The 17,011-nt window shown below is 40.7% G+C and overlaps 1 protein-coding gene across 2 annotated transcripts in view; it reads left to right on the forward strand.

Moving 5' to 3' along the window:
* The window catches only part of F13A1 (coagulation factor XIII A chain), a 58,993-nt gene extending 43,334 nt beyond the window's left edge, over positions 1-15,659 (forward strand). For both annotated transcript variants that reach the window (XM_030943141.1, XM_030943140.1), the window contains exons 9-15: positions 1,655-1,758; positions 2,543-2,631; positions 3,493-3,646; positions 4,242-4,529; positions 8,508-8,668; positions 11,462-11,598; positions 15,515-15,659. In XM_030943141.1, coding sequence (XP_030799001.1) covers positions 1,655-1,758; positions 2,543-2,631; positions 3,493-3,646; positions 4,242-4,529; positions 8,508-8,668; positions 11,462-11,598; positions 15,515-15,659 — 1,078 coding nt within the window. The remainder of the gene's footprint in view (positions 1-1,654; positions 1,759-2,542; positions 2,632-3,492; positions 3,647-4,241; positions 4,530-8,507; positions 8,669-11,461; positions 11,599-15,514) is intronic.
* Positions 15,660-17,011: the final 1,352 nt, after the last annotated feature.

Consider the following 17,011-nt stretch of genomic DNA (forward strand, 5'->3'; position numbering starts at 1 on the left):
CCTAATTAAATAACTGAAGTAGATCTGCCATTTTCCACACTGTTACCCCACTCCCAGCCTTGTTTTTATCATCCTTTCTTTTTGCCTGCTCTTCAGGTTGTTCTTTCGCAGAATGCAAAGCCAGTGACACATCCGACTTTGATTCAAAGTGAACCAGTGAAGGCTTCAGGGCAGGGATTGTCATTCTCATATGTTGGCATAGCAGTTTGCAAATACCCACCTTCCATGAAGTGTGTCCCCATTCTTGGGTAGCCCTCAGCAAAGTTCTGTGAGCATGATTCAGCGCTGAGTACTCAGCAGCATCAAAAATTCTCTGAGTGTGCATCATTTTCCTTGAATAATTCCTTTTTCTGTAGTGCTGCTTCATTAACTCTCCTAACTGACAAGTTTTACCCTGATCCAAGCTTTCATTTCCACTTTGAAATATCTTGTTAGATAAGCTTCAGATCCTTCTGACTCTGGTCCATACTGTTTTTCACCTATTATTAATGAAATGGTCAGAGTTTAACAATCCCCATTTTCGTTGCTAATATCATTGCGTGTACTAGAGGCTATATCAGCAGCTACACAGATGTAAGTTTATTCAGATCTGCTGTAGGATATGTATAATTTGCAAGCAAAATTGCCTCTTTCTCTACTCTTTCCTTCTTTTATTTTTTGCAGTAAGGAAATTCAAACACTTTCCTGTCTTTACTGAAAGATCTTCTGTCCAGATTATCTTTTTTTCTTGCTTGTTCTCTCCCTTGAGCATTGGTAGCATTGGTGGAAGTTACAACATCTGTCCATCCTTTCTGCTTATCTTTGAAACACCCAGGGCAGACTGTGATGGTGCTGCACTGTTTTTTTAATTCTCCTGAGCATCCAGCCAGGTGAGAGCATTTTAACCCTGAGCACCTAGATTAACTACTCTCAGAATTTTATAATTTGGGTCACTGTCCTGAGCCCTAAAGATTCAAGTTGGCCCACAGTGATTGTAGGTAGGTTTTATGAAAAGATGTGTGTTTTAGGAGCTCTGACATCATGCATTGTCATGACACATGGGAAAAAATTTATAAGGAATCTACATTGAAGATAGTTTTAGAAAGGCTGTGCAGGGTCTTTTTCTCAACCAACACGGAAGCAAGTAAAGAATGCTTGTTTTGAGCCATGAAAACAAAACTACACACTGTATGTTGCAGAGTTGATCCCAAATCTCTTCATAAGAGATGCCAAAGCTTCAGTCTGAATAATTATAAAGCAGACCATCTTTCATTGGCTTGAAGATTCAAAGTTTGCTTTAGCAGGCAGATTGAAGTGGAGGTGTCTGGCTGGAAAGGGGTTCTAGTTTGTGTAGCTTTTCATATACCCCAACAATCTCCAAGCACTGGCATATCTTCTGAGACATTTACACTCAGAATATATTAGAAGAATCAAAAAACCTTCTTCAACTTTCAGTCAAGAAACTACAAGGAAGGATTGTGGCTTTCAGATTTTAACAGCTAGGTACCAAACTTATAGACCTAAAAATCTGTTCTCTTTAAAGAGTCAACATTTTTATCCCTGAATTGCAAACGGTGTTATTGAAGCAATGCCAGGACATAAATACACAGGATTTGTTTTGGTCTGTGTGCTTGTTTCCAAGAATTTAATACACTGGTCCCATCTCTTTTCTAAGGAATTATCATTGCTGGAACGAAGCTTGGATGACCAGACCTGACCTTCCTGTTGGCTTTGGAGGATGGCAGGTTGTTGATGGGACACCTCAAGAAACCAGTGATGGTAATATTGCTTGAAGTCCTCCTTAGTTCACGTTCTAATGTTTGGGATCTCTGTTTCAAACAATGAGCTGACAATAGCCGAGCCAGTGGCACCATAAGGCCAGTGACAACTTCTTGAACCAAATAACCACACTCATCTCAGGGCCTTCTCCTGATTTGTTCTGAACTCTAAACGAAATCTGTCCTTATTATAACACTGCTCATGATGCCCTGGGACACAAAATCCTTCATGAGAAAGATCCTGCTTGGTACTGAAGAGATGTGATCCTGTTGCCAAAGATGGCTTTTCACATTTTAGAGTACCTATATAGGAGCCTGATCATATTAATTCTCCTTTACTTTATGCAGCCCTAACTGAACTACATGAACAAGCAGTAGGCAGGAGAGAAAAAAAGTCACTGGTCTTTCTTTCCAGTCCTTAATTTCCCAGCCCTCAAAATACAATTTTCTCAAATTTGTAGCAAGGTCTTTCTGAGCCTGTGGTGTACCTGACTCCTTCCAAAATTATCTGGGTTTACCAAACCCAGCTGTAACTGTATTTCAAGTGCTTGACACTTACAGTGGATGTTATAGTGCCATTAAAGGTACTGAACCACCAGGTTACTCCAGACCCGAGTCTGTGTTATCTACAAGGCTGGTAACAAAATTAAGCTTTTTGCTTCTTGGTCAAGAGTTCCTGTAAACGATTAGAAGATTTTGTCAAACCCCAAGAATTCTTTTTCTTTTAGAAATTTACATGTTTTTAATTTATTTGGTCTGTCACTTTGTCTCTCTTCTCCCCATAGGTATGTACAGGTGTGGTCCAGCCTCAGTTCAAGCCATTAAACATGGTCACGTTTGCTTCCAATTTGATGCTCCTTTTGTCTATGCTGAGGTACAAAGTGAAATTTTGTTTTACGTGAAAGTTTTTACTGAAGTGAGTGATATCAGAGAGACCACAGTGAGACAGGAGATAGCTCTCCAATTTATGGATGGAGAAGTTACTTCATGTATACTTCATGTCACAGAACAATCTCATCATTATGTTTTGACACGCCAGCAGGCATGATATGGCTCTAATGAATGACAGAGATTTCTCTACTCTCTGCTCCTCAATGTAATAATAAGAAAAAGCTGCTCTGACTTCACTGAATCTTCAGGCTGTGGTCATTTTTCCTTCCAAGATTCAGCTATGCTGAATAGGTCACTAGCTCTAGCTGCTCATTCTCTTTGCTCACCACATTCCTTTTGGCTGCGGTGGGTCATGGAGATCTCACGTGGGTGATTTGACTGACAGATCTGAGACGGAAATATCTCAATAAAGAGATAGAGGGCCTGGTCTGGAGCTTTAACCTCTTGCATCACCAGAGGAGGCATGCCCAGAATTGCAACACTGTGGAAGAAGTTTCTCTCTAATTGAATTGTAAATGGCTTAGGACAGAAAAGAATGAAGACATTTTAGCCATTAAGCATTCTCCTCTCTGTTTCCAAAACTTTTTTTTACAAGAAATGTGTAGTAGTGCTCCTCAATTTTGAATGACCTCCCTGTAGCCTTGTGAAGTTTACACTCTCTGTAATTCTGGAGCAGTGAATAGTAAAATGCATCTCAGCGTACGATTAATTTAAACATGAAATGTAGATGTGAGTAATTAGTGAGACTTCATGTCGATGTGTCATTATTTTGTGGGGGATAGGCTGATTCCTCTTGTTCTCTCTACTTTCATATATCTCAATCTTTTTTTATTTAATTTCATAGGTGAATAGTGACATTTTCTACACAAGAATGGAGAAAAATGGAACCCAGGTGGTAGAAAACATTGATACAACCCGTATTGGGCAGTTGATTGTGACCAAGGAAGTTGGAGGTGATGGAATGATGGACATTACTGAGGAGTACAAGTTCCGAGAAGGTAACCTGAAATGAGCTGGTATCATATGGACATAGACTTATATATATATAAGACATAGATGGTCAAATCCTGGATGATGACTTGGAAACCTCTGTCACTGAGGGAGCTTCATGAAAAGCTGCAAAAGACCCCTCTGGAATTCTTTATTTGTAACTCTATCCCAGGAACACTATAGATGCCTTGATCATAAGGCGCAAGCAAAGCACAAACTTTGCTACTCTGAAATGCTTTAGACTAAGTTAGTTGTAGTGAAAATAAAGGCTAGTCATGGAGCAACTCAAAGCATTCAAAACAATTCAAGGCTTTCTGTACAGATGTTTAGACATTTCTTATTCAGGCCAGATGTTCAGAGTAAACCAGTGTAGCTGTATTGATAGGAGTTCAGCTACATCAGTTTGTCTGATATGGCTTTAACACCAACTCCCTTGGTAGCTGTGAAATTCTCCCACTGCTGGTGCTACACCAGGAGGGTACAGTGTCCCCATCTATTTATTTCAGCTTCTACAAGCTATGGAAGACACACCCTTATGATCAGTAGGTGGGCTAATGCTGCACATCTGTTTCTTTTCTAAATCTGGTTTTCATTCATTCCTAGGCTCGGATGAGGAGAGGCTGGCTCTTGAGACTGCTGTGATGTATGGTGTTAAAAAGCAAAGTATCCAAGATACCACGTACCAGCCACAGACAGATGTTGACATGGACTTCCAAGCGCAAAAGGCAGTCCTTGGCAATGACTTCAAAGTCACTATAACTTTCAGGAACAAGAGTCGCAACTCCTACACTGCAACTACCTACTTTTCAGGCAACATAGTGTTTTATACAGGAGTCCCAAAAAGTGAATTCAAGAAACACTCTTTCAGTGCAAAACTGGAACCCTCTTCATGTAAGTCTTGCATAGTTATTTTCTGTGTTATTGACTTTCACCAGTGTTTACACCCATGTGTAGAGCCAGTTCTACTAGCCAAGGGTAGGATATTCTATTGAGTATCAGAAGGATCCTCTCCGTACCCTGGGCTGGATACCAGGGTCATTTAAAGCTGAGGCTGTTTCCTTCAGGCTGTTTCTCCCTGCAAAATGCTCTTTTACACCAAGCTGCATCTCTGGGAATTGTTAATTTTAGTTCTTTTGTACAAAAGAAATCAAAGGAGCACAGGTGTTAAGCTGCAAGGTATTGTTTTTCTTTTGAATTCCTTTATTTTCCTACAAGCATTTTAGCAAGTGAAGGGGAAGTTCTGGTTCCCCCGGATGTCATGTACAGAGACAAGAGAGTGTATTTTTTTGTCTTACCTGGTAGAAGCTGACAAGTTCTGAGTAGATTCAAATGGATATCTGGCTTTGGAGGACTCTGTGGTTCAGGATTTCATATTTACAGTGATCTAAAAAGTTTATATGTAATGAGAATGTGCCACGATAAAGCAGAGACACTTGTCAGCTGGGCAGCAGCCCCAAAGGTGAGTTACCTTTACAGATGCAGCATTTACTTGTCCTAGTGCCCTCTGGAATACAGTAGGGAGATCCTGCCACTTTTCATGAGAGAAAACCAGCTCAGCAGGCTGTGGGCAGGTTTTCATACTGCTTGAAGTAGGAAAGAGAGATGTTCTCCTTTTTAAACTTGGACATAATCTATTTCCTGTTAGCCATTACAACATGTTTAGGACCAGCTGTACTTCCAAGTGCTGCCTAGCAGGCTCTAGCAACAAGTGACTGCCAATCACTTGTTCTCCAGGCCTGCATCCTTGGTCAGCAAAAGTGATGATCACATGCTCTTACAGAGATGAGGTAGAGGATCCTTCACTTGAGTTCCCTGCTGAGAGGGTCAGCAAGCCATGACTTTGCCTTCTAGACACTGCTATTTGGCAAACCAATCTTTCTGAGCGCAGGAGGAGTGGCAGGACTTTGGGAGCCCAAAGGATGCGCCTCCTGAACTGGGTCTGCTGCTGGATCACATCAATCCTGCCTGACCTCTGAGCTTTCTGTCTTCTCTACCTCATCCCAGCTCAAGACACACTGTGAGTCCTCTTTCTTCCAAGAGGACTAGTTTTGTCTCAGTGAGAAGTCTCCATGGAACCACAGTTCCTATCAGGCCACAGAAAAAAAATCCACTCCTTTCTTCCTCACTTTGAACATCATCTGAAATGGCACATTTTATTTTGAACTCATTATTCTGCAAAAAAGTAGAAGTCCACTGATAAAGATCTACTTGTGAAGGTTAATAAAACTTCTACCTCCAGCCTGTAACAAAGCTCTGAGAGTTACTTGCTGATTCTTTCTACCTCTGTGGATCATTTGCAGGGGGCCTGAAATGGGCATTGGATTGTTCCAATATATGCTATCAAAACACAGTGTGAGGGCTTATAGTGACTTACATCAGTTACTAAATATCTAATCTGAAATACTGCAAAACCTTTGGAGACTTGAATAGGTGCAGCAAAAAAAAATCAGTTTCAATAATCTTGGTCTAAATTCTGGGCCACTTTGATGAGGGAAAATTCGGTCATCTTGTAGGAGAAGTGTCTGCTACATTTTCTGGCTGTGATTTGTGCATGGTTCCAGGACTTATTTATGTCTGCTCTTGTATCAAAGGTCTGTGTAGGGTATTACTACCTCAAAATACAGCTTTTGCAGTGCTTTGAGGATCTTCTGGCTCCTCTCTGCAAGAAATGAAATTAATAGATTTTTAAACATCATTGAGCATCACAATTCATTTTTTCTAATTTAAGTAAATGCTAAGAAAAAAAGTTCTAGAAACAGTGCTGGAAACTCTTAATTGAGTGATGGTGAGTGAATGCAGACTGGAGAGAGTCAACTGAAAGACCAGAACATGGATGTTTATGTATGTGTACCAAGAGTATGTCCCCATTGTTGCTTCTGGCCAATGAAACATTTTTAAAGTTATTCCCACTTTTCAAGGTGGGGATTTATTTATATCTGAGCTACAGTCATCAACTTGTGGGGCATCCTGTTCTGCAACAGGACAAAAACTCCTCTATTTCTGAAGGTGATACATGACATTTGAGCATGAATTCTTTCACCTTTTCCTTGGAAAGAAGTACATGTGAAATCAGGAATAATGTCTGAGCAGGTGGGCAGTGTGAAGGAAGGTAGTGTGATTATCTGAGAGTGTGTGAGAACAATCTGTCAGGGATGTAATGGGAGGGTACCTTCTGAGACACCCATGCAGGATTTGTTCAGGTCAAGAAGTGTGTGTGTATAAATATATATATACATATGTAACAAAGAATTACAATGCTAAACAGATGTATTAAAGGCATTCTTCCAGCCCAAAATATTGAAAGCATGAGGCAAGCTAAGTTTTCAATCAGGAAACGAATGAATTATTCTCAGAATAATGATTAAAGGAATTGTGTGGGTTGAAAACATCTTTGAGGATTTGAATAGCTTAAACCTTACAGTGCCTTCAAAGGTGCTCTTGGATCTACTGAGTTATATTTAGTTTTCTCTATTTTTTTGAAAAACTATAAGGCAGCTCAGTGTTGTGTCTCCCTTGGCTTTCCCAGATGCAGTAAGCAGTACTGACAAATTATCAGCACAACCAGTGCTAAGACAATGGAAGTATATTCTTCTTTTTCTCCTGAAGTGATTAAATTTAAACAGAAAAGTTTGCCTTTTCTTCCATTGTAAAGTAAATTTCTTCTGGTTTGTAACTAATTTATTTACTTATTTACTTCTCAGATGAGAAATGCCTTGCCTGATTTATAATTTACAGTTAAGGGTATTATGGGAAATTCTTTTACACAAGATAAAGAGCGAGAGGGAGGGAGCAGGAGCACATCAAGTAATTTTAAGGCTGGCCTAGTAAATCCAGGTCAGGTGGCCACCAAGGGAATAGCTTTGAAACCAAATCAAGGAACTGGTTTTGATGTGAGCGGATCAAAAGAGCGAAAAGGGGTGAATGTCATTTATCCAACTGAGTTCAATTATCCCAGTGTTTACAGTGTATGTCACAAATACAATACAAATAACAGATAACAGTAATCATCACAGGTAACAGATGGGAGATCTTGATGTGTTTACTAGGTTTATAATGAATGTTTATAGAGAGAAGAGCTACAGGTCTATATATTTTGCCTGGTCAGTTAGTTAGCAAGTCTGATTCTCTGCATCACATTCTCACACCATTGTTGGCCTGGGAATTGCAGTTCAATATAGTTAAAATTAATGATTCCCTGCTTCTCAACTGTCTAGCCTACAGGGACATGTTCCTTCCAATAATTATTGTCAGAGAGCACGTGAAAGCTCTCTGGAGGGCATGCTGGTGGCAGGAAGACCTTCTTGCTAAATTTTGCAGGCAAGTCCAGTGTAGAACAAAGGCAGATAACCAGACATGTACTGGAGAGCAGGTGATCTCCCAAGTAGCGTGCATGGGCTCTTACCCTCCAGTTATGCTCTGGTGGCATCCCTGTGCCAAGAAGAGAGGCAAAGAAAAAACAGGATCAAAAGGAAAGAGCAAACATTTACAGGAATGACACTCAAAAGCTGGTTTGGACCTTTGTGCCCAATAGATATGTATTTCCAGCTTTCATTTATTTTGTGGTAGCACCTGGAAATCTTCAACAGTGACCTGGCCCATGCTAAGGGTACTGGGCGCAAACTGTGCACAAACCCAGCCCTTGCCTGTAGAAGCTCACAGCCTAAATGGAAAGAGAGAAAAATTAGAGGGGAAATGGTGTAGTAGAGAAATTAAGTTAGTTTGAGGAAAAAAAAAATCAAAGCCATTCTTTAGCTTGAAAGCCACCTTTTTTCCAAGGCACTCATGTAATTGGCGCTGGCCATGATGAGAGGAGCAGTTAGTGATCAGATGGCTTCAGATGGCTTTTTTCTTTGCTGTGTCTCCCCTCAGCCAGCTCTTTCGACATTGTGATCAAATCGAGTGAGTACATGCGCGACCTACTGGAGCAAGCCTCCTTTCATTTCTTTGTGACTGCGCGGATCAATGAGACGGGGAAGATTCTGGCCGTGCAGAAGGCGGTAATGCTGGACATTCCCACCCTGCGGATCAAGGTAGCTCAAGGTTGTGGTGGAAGGGATCTGTTCTCTACAAGGGTGTTGCATTGATTGTGGGGTGGAGTGTGTGTGTTTATACACATTAGAGCATCTAACAGGGACCTTATAGAGCAGTGGCTGGCTGGAGGGTGTGAGGGTGTACAGGTACATTATTATGTAGTGTGTTGAGTGTCCCTACATTGAAGAGAGAGGCTGACAGCAGCACTGGTAGTGAAGAGCTGAAATAATCTCAGTGGAGGAAAGAGGGGGAAAGATCTGAGAAAGCTGAAGAAACTCAGAGGGTAAGAGATACTACTCACTCAAGTCACTCAAGTTCTTTAACTTCTTCAGAAGTCTATTATGTTTAAAGCAACACAGCACAGGGGCTCTTGCTGAAGAATGAAGAGCACTGCTATTGAAGTGATTTTGCTGGTAGAGCTTCCACAGGTATTGTGGAAAGTTTCTCCAAACTTGAATGGGCAGCACTGATTCGGGACAATGTCATGGGACCTCAGTTCTTTGCTGCCGCTCTAAATGTACTGCCAGTGGTGTTGCTCAAAAGTTGGAGCATTTCTGCAGACAGTGGTGTGGTACCTACGAAAATGGAGAAGAGTAATGCCTGTGATACTACCTATGCTGTATGCCAAAGACAAGGCATTTTAAATTAACTGGGATTAACTTAACAAGCCCCTTTAACTGGGATTTAAACTTCTCAATTCATGACCGAGCATCCAAATAAATTGTATTATTTTCATAAGCACCAAGCCTTCATCTGCTTTGAATGATGAAATTTGGATATGCTTTTTTCCTAATACTAGAAAAAAAAATCAGAACACTTGTTCAGGAAACTTTATATAAGTATGAATATAGCTCTGTAAAATTCAGGACCTTGAAAGAAATCCAACTTTTCCCCTCTATATATTTATTTGAGCTAGTGCTCAGGTTTCTATATAATAATTTATGTAGCAACTGCAAAAAAAGCTTTTTTTAGAAACGTGGATCAAGACTACATCAAAGTTGTCCAAAAAATCTACTCTGTTTTATGGTCGTTAGAAATACCATGATGTTCTGATCAGATAATTGTATTTTTGGTACTAAGCATTCCAGAGAGGAGGTAAGCAAGACAAGCAAACTCTACTTCAAATACCTGTCTTCAATAACCAAATTTTAAAAGTAAAGAATTCTTTCAATTCAATACTTTAACAGAACATCTTCTACATCATCTCAGATTTTCTACTTCAAAATAATTTATCCTCCCTGCTGTTCTGAAGAAAGGGTTTTTAGCATATAGACTGTTGTCCAAAACCCATGTTTCTGAGTAAAATTAAGTTTTTCTCTTTTCTATTTCTTTGTGATGCATGAAAATACACTGAAATTTTAAAAGCTGGATTTTTTAAGGGGGTGTGTGTGTGTGTGTGCACGTGTGTGTGAGCAGATATTGATAGAAGAAATTTTGATTTATTGCTTTTTAATGAAATTTGAGATAGTTTATCTGTTTGGTTTTCTTGTGAAGTTTGCTTGGTGGATGTGATTGGCAGATCAAATTTCTTGATGTGAGAGTGAGAGAGAATGAAAAAATATATCTCCCATTATGTATTCAGATGAACCTTTGATCTTTGTCTGTTGGTCTAAGGAGATTGTCAGACTCAACAGTTGAGGAAATTACACCATATTTTAACCTTGAGATCAGGTTACAAAATAAGACCAGCAAATACATATCATGGTCTCAGCTGCAAGTCTGGGACTTCAGGATGATTTTGATTAACACCCAGTGATCTTAAATGGTCAATTGAAATTAAGAGGTTATAGGATCTCTAATTGAGCCAAGACTTCTGAAAATGCCAGTGATGTCCTTTTGTGTATTCAGGTGGCCAAATGCCATTGAGAGCTTACTTTTATCTCCTCCTTTACTCCAGTTATTTTGTTGTTTTTTGGAACAGAGTAATCCCTTAGATGAAAGTCTATGCAGCTTTCTGCAAATGTCATACTTCCTTAAAGCAGCACTTTAAATTTATTGACAAGATACTAGATTTTCTTAGTTACCTTTCTCAAGGCTCTTTAAATCAGTTGATGGACCATAAAGTGGGCTGGAAGATCTGCCAGCCATAAGTTCAAAACTCTTGCCCGAGCAAAATAAGTTCACATTTTCTGAGAAAAATGCTGAATTTCCAGAGGGATAAAGAACCCCAAATCCTCATGCATGTAGCTGTTGTTTAAAAACACATTTGTTTGGAGGTTTACTATTTTCCAATGCTAAGCGTACTGCCCTTTTGCTTACATAGGGTTTGAAGGAAAACTGGCCTTCAGGCCTCCATAGAGCACATGTGCAAGGTTAAAAACCCTTCAGAACATGAGAAGAAAATGCAAAAGCAAGGGGAAGATGGGCATGACAATTTTGAGGGTGGAACGACATAGCCTGGTGTTTCTAATTTAGGGTAGTAAGACCTGCCCCTCTCTTCTGGAGCTTATGTCCTGAGCAGATCCCTTCAGTGCTGGTGGGGAGCCTGAGGAGGGGGGGCAGAGTCTGGGAGAGAGGCCCCATCAGCTGGACTCACCCAGCTGGGTCCTCAGCTCCAGAACTGTACATACAGATTTCTAGTTGTCTATGGAAATGAGGACCAGCCTCTTGATCTGCCATGTGGTTTGAGGGAAAATTACAATGGGTGGAAAAATGTGCCATCCAACAATTTTTTCTCACTAGGCTTTCTTTGCCTCCTGCAATTTTGCTGTGTGCTCTGTTCTTCTGCCTTGCCAGTACTGTGTATCTGTTATTATCAGTTTCTGGTGCATTGTCCTTTCCTTGTCTTGCAGACCAAAGGTGAACTGGTAGCTGGTAAAGAAACGTCTGTGATTGTGGAATTCACCAATCCTCTGAAACAAACCCTGGAGAATGTCACACTCCGCCTCGAGGGACCTGGCATGCTGAGAACAATAAAAAAGCAGTTTGGGTAGGGAAGAAAGCACAACCAGCTGGGAGTTTGTCCCCTGCTTGCTCACAGTAGGAAGCTCACAAGAGACACTTAACTAATGCTGTGCTGAGTAATTTAATTCAAACACTCTCTCTGTACTTTAAAATCCAATACACAGGGGAGCTATAGGTCTCAATAGTCAGTAGAAGTTGGGCTATCCAGAGAGACTGTGAGAGTATTTCATCTGCTCAGTACCAGGGCTGGAGGGATTGGTAGCGTTTGTGAGTAGTTGCTAGTGCAGCCCAAGTTTACTTTTTCACTGTATTACATTACTTTTAGCACTTGACAATAGCACCTACAAGCTGCTATTGCAGAGAGGAAGATTTATCCTGCACTTGAAGTGTTTACTGCCGCTCACTCAGCATGTGCAAATCGAGTCCTGTGCTGTTTCTCAGAAAGGGCTTTTCTCTGCTTATGTTAATCATGATTATACAAGATGTTCAGGTACCTCAGATGATCTTTTCAAGCTCATGTCAAGACACAAAATGTGTGTTGTTTGCAGAGCCTGCTGGCATAGCTGCAGCATCTGTGTGAGCACACAGCTCCCCCCAGTAGCTCCACTGCACAGTGGCCTGGCACACAGGCATGTTCCCAGCACAGGCCACTCCCAGGTCTGAGGAAAAGGAAAGCCACCTTCATTATTCACAGAGTCACACCTTACACTGATACCATGATACCCCTATGCTAAGCAAGTTGTAAATCCTCTTTCCGTCTGAGTTCGGTGTTATGAGCTTAGCATTAGCCAAGGGTATATAACAGAGAAACTTGGAAAACTTTGAGGCTATGGGCATCTATCTATCTGGGCTTAGTATCTATCATTACCTGAGCTGATGGTCCCCAAGTGTGTGTAAAAGGAGTTTGAGAAATTGCCTGTGCTTCAGCAGCTGCATAAATTGTCAGCATCCTCTGCAGCCAGCAGGGGAGGTCTGATCCTGACTGCACCTGGGACAGGGATAAAAAGATCAAAACCAATCTCCAAAGTAGAACTGATAGAAAAATAACCATAAAAGGGCAACATACTGTGTTTGCTTTGTGCACAAGGTATGTCACAGGTGCTGCTGAGCATGACTCAGCATGGTCCACAAGAGTTACACAAGTTGTGGCAATAGCCCTCATTGCTACCCAGCTGTGCCAGCCTCCCCTGTTGTTCTGCATCCTTTTCAATCCAAAAGCTGCTGCGGACTGCCCTCACCTTCAAGGATGCAGAAATTATCAGGTGCATCAAAGGCACAAGAGTTAGGGGAGAAAAATGACTCACAGAACACACGTAATTTCCCTTAGAGTCACCATGTTTTCCCCTTTTCAGTAATGCCCTTGGCAACATTGAAAATGGAAATGGATCAGCTTAGTCATTTTAAGATTTAACTTCTCTGAGATGAATGTAGGATGCAGGTGATACACATGGAGGACAGAGCAAGGGGCAGTTGTAGTTTATTTAAATAATAATCACATTTGTCTCCATGCATTCAAAGTGATAAATGGCTCCAGTGTGATGATGGCTCAGCATATTATGCAGAATCATTCATCACTGAGTTCTCTCCCAGGAAAATCAGATCAGGGTGGCTTACTCCTTTTGCAAAGAAAATTGAACACATTTTAGGCTTTCCCCACCCTTTCAACATTTCCCTGTTTACCAAGGACTGTTACTTATGGGATGGAGCTTTTACAGTTCTATGTGGGGATAAGGTTTTTGGCCTTTGTGTACTTTTCAGGTAGTTTTTCTGTATCACTTGAGTGGCTCCAAAAAACTGATCACGTGTGACCTAACTGATACAACATTATTCTGGCCATGTAGTGGCTGCAGGGCTTCAGTCTTGACCATTCATAAAGTCTATATATAGATAAAGATATTGATATTTAGCTATTAGCCTCAGACAGATGAGGAGCATGAGTTATGGAAAAACCTTTGGCAGCAGCAATTCTTACTCAGGGCATAGTCTTTGCATGACAAATGAGAATTAACCAGGCAGTGATGGATAGTGCTAAAACAATTATAGCCAAGCATACTTTCACACTAGCAGGTAAGTAATTTTGGGTGTTTCTATATGTCAGAGCTAAGCTAGTATTAGCATCTGTAGTGACAAGAAACTTGTTTTAGAAACAGGACAGTAGAGAGACAGGAAAAGGGAGATTTGGTTTCCCAGCACAGGTGTTGTCTTCCTGCACATGTACACACACACACAAACACACACACACACACACACACACACACACACGCACGCATACACACACACACACACGCACGCATACACACACATTTATGTACTGAGATGGTAGTACTATAAAACAAAGATGGTAGTGCTACCCTCTCTCACTGGAGCACTGTGAAGCTGTGGCCCAAAAACCTTCATCCTTAGAGAATCTGGACCCCCAACTGCTCAAGAAGTCTGCTGTGCAGACTTCTATAATTACTTCTTCACTTTCCGTTCAGATAATCTCTTGCAGATAATTCCCATAAACTCTAAAAGGTATTTTACTTTCTTCACCAATTGAAGTCATTGGTTTATCATGAATCCATTTTAGTGGGCATCTGATAGATGCAAGCCAACCAGCTACAGGGAACAGAATCTCTCTTATTAATAACAAAGATAAAAAGAGGGAAAACACTTGCTAGAAGTAGTCTGCACATGCTCACATCAAAAATATGATCTTTCTCCTTTTTTTTTTTTTCCTAAAAGTGGGTACATGCCCCAAGGTACCTCTATCTGTGTATGCAAAAAGGAGCTGGATTACCTCATTTTACCAGGGGCAGACTTCCACTGAAACAAATACTCAGGTGGGAGGATTCCAGGCTAGCTCATTTAGAGCTAATTAAGGTTTCTTGTCTCGTGGCAATTTGTGCTAAGCCTGGGCAGCCATTTTTGTCCTGACCCTGGCATATGATATGACACCTGAGAACCAAATCCTATCAGATGAGAATTTGAAACAGTGACTGAAAAATAGGCTTGCTTTGCTCTCACTTTGTTCAGTTGTTTTCAGGACACTGTAGCCATATGAGATAAGAGCTGTGAACTTAGAACCCTCTTATTTAATGCTGAGGAAAAAATAATTCATTTTCATAAATAGCTCCTCACTATACTGCTTTTTCCATTGCTTCCTTTGGAGCAGTTGTATCCCAGCATCCACCAAAGACAATCAATCAATCAATAAATATCAGCCTTTAAAATCTGCACACAGAACCTTGTGAAAGCACTGAGAAAACACAGAAACCCAATACCTGACACTGTCCATGCATCTTAATTGCAGCAAAAAAAATTGAACATGAAGAACAGTGCAGAGTACCGTTGTTTTATATATGAGTTATCAGGAGTCATACATAATGTAAAAGAGTAACCAACAACAGCAGAACTCACAAGAATATTTTGACTTGCTTTTTGGACATGAAGAAGTCATCTGAAGGGGCCACTGAGGCAATCTGCTGATGGCAGGGTCGTTCAGGGTAGGAGTGACAGAGGGGTTGAACATCTCATAGGGTTTGCAGAGAAATGACCTGAACACTTGGACTTATCTAACCATTTACGGAATCACCGCCAGACTATAGGCTATAATAAACAGAAAAAATTGAATTATAAAGTAGAAAAAATATGTTAGATATAAAGAAGGTCATTCTGAAGGTGATCATGAGAGGGAGTGACAGGAGGCAGAAGAAAATGGATTCATTTTGGAAATTTAAAATTAGCCTGGAGGAAAGGCTAGAAAAGGCTTTAACAGGGTCAGTTATGAGAGGAATAGAAGATGGAGAGAGTAATTTATATTACATTTATGAGAATGAGTGAAACATAAAAGATTTGAGACATGTTATACTTACCTACCTTCAGTTTCTCCAGTTTTGTGTCAGGTTGAGGGCACTGGCTGACTGACTGCAATACTGAAAATTTTCCTTTTTTTTATTCAGGAGAATCCCGATGAACTCTACATTGACCTGGGAGGTAAAATTTACCCCAATGCGAGCAGGTTTACGGAAGCTGATTGCAAGCCTGAATTCTGATGCTTTGAGGCATGTGTATGGTGAGCTGAATGTCCAGATTCAGAAACCATGAACCAAGGTGCTGCCTTCTTCTCTCATTTAGCTATATTTAAAAATTCATGGTGAGAGGTGGTTGATGGAGAGTTATAAATCTGCTTATTGTTATTTTGGTCATCCTTCTGCTGAAAAAAAATTGATAAAGCAAACTAATTGGTATGACTGAGGAGAGCATAAAAGAGCACCTGGATGCTAAATGATTTAAAATTAGCTATATGTAATTAAAGGCAATTCTAGGTCATATTATTCCTGTAGCTCACTTGTATTTATGGTCTTTTGCATTAGTGCTGCAAGGGAATTTGAAAAGCTCCATTCGCCAGAGTAATCTGAACTTTAGTTTTAATTAAGGCCTGGTATTTCACTGAAAAGGAAAAGAAAAAAATAAAGAACCCAGTGTTATAAATTCTTAGACTGAATTACACAATGTTATGGTAGATCATTCAGGCTGCAATAGAAACAGGTATTTCTAGCTAAAAGGGTCTGCTTTATCCTACAAATTAATAATGTTCTGGTTAGTGGAGAGCTCACTTTGCTGGAAGCATATCTCAGGATGTTTTATCTCCAGAATATTCTCAGCCTCTTGTTTTGTCTTGCAGCTTCCCTGTGCTTTTTCTCCTACTCCCTCATGTGTGCAGGCACTCACACAGACTCACTTCATACCCTCATCAGACCCCGTATGTAGTTAGTATGCTATTCCTCTACTTTGCTGGGTGAAAATCCAGAGTTTTTCTGCCTCTGCTCAGAGTTTATCACACAAAACCTGCACTTGCTCTTCATATCTCTTGTGTAAGACATGTTTTGTCCTCACCTTTCTCTGTCTTTTTTTCTCTCCTGAACCCACCCTGTAGACCCTTCTCCCACATGAGTATGTCAGGAGTGTTTGCTGTCCCAGAGCAGTTCATGCTGTCAAATGGGGTGAAGGAAAGAGGAGTGGAGCAGGGAGCCTGAGAGTCTTCTCCTTCCAGTGTCACAAGCCTAGCCAGCGTCCTGCACTGGAGCTGGGGGTGACTTTAAACTAAAAATATGGGTATGAATTTAGATTAAATAGTGCCTGAAAGTCCCCAGGAATCTTGGCTAAAGCAGAATGAAGACCAGTCACATGAGTAACCCCAGGAATACAGACAGACAGAATCTCATCTAGGAAAGGAATAAAGATGTATCCTGAGAATCAGAAACTTACTCAAGCCCCAGCAACTCCTCCCCTCTGGCCACAGAGTGTATGTAAGAGCAGATCAGGTATTAACAGCACAGGGGAGCTGGCTGAGCTTCTAAAGTTAAAAGGAACATCTTTCTCATTAAACCCTGGGGCTTTACTGGATAGCCATGTCATTTGGTGGTGTCAGTGAAAAGCAAGGGAGACGCTTTCCT

Source organism: Camarhynchus parvulus, chromosome 2 (assembly GCF_901933205.1).
Source record: "Camarhynchus parvulus chromosome 2, STF_HiC, whole genome shotgun sequence".
NCBI classification, from domain to species: domain Eukaryota; kingdom Metazoa; phylum Chordata; class Aves; order Passeriformes; family Thraupidae; genus Camarhynchus; species Camarhynchus parvulus.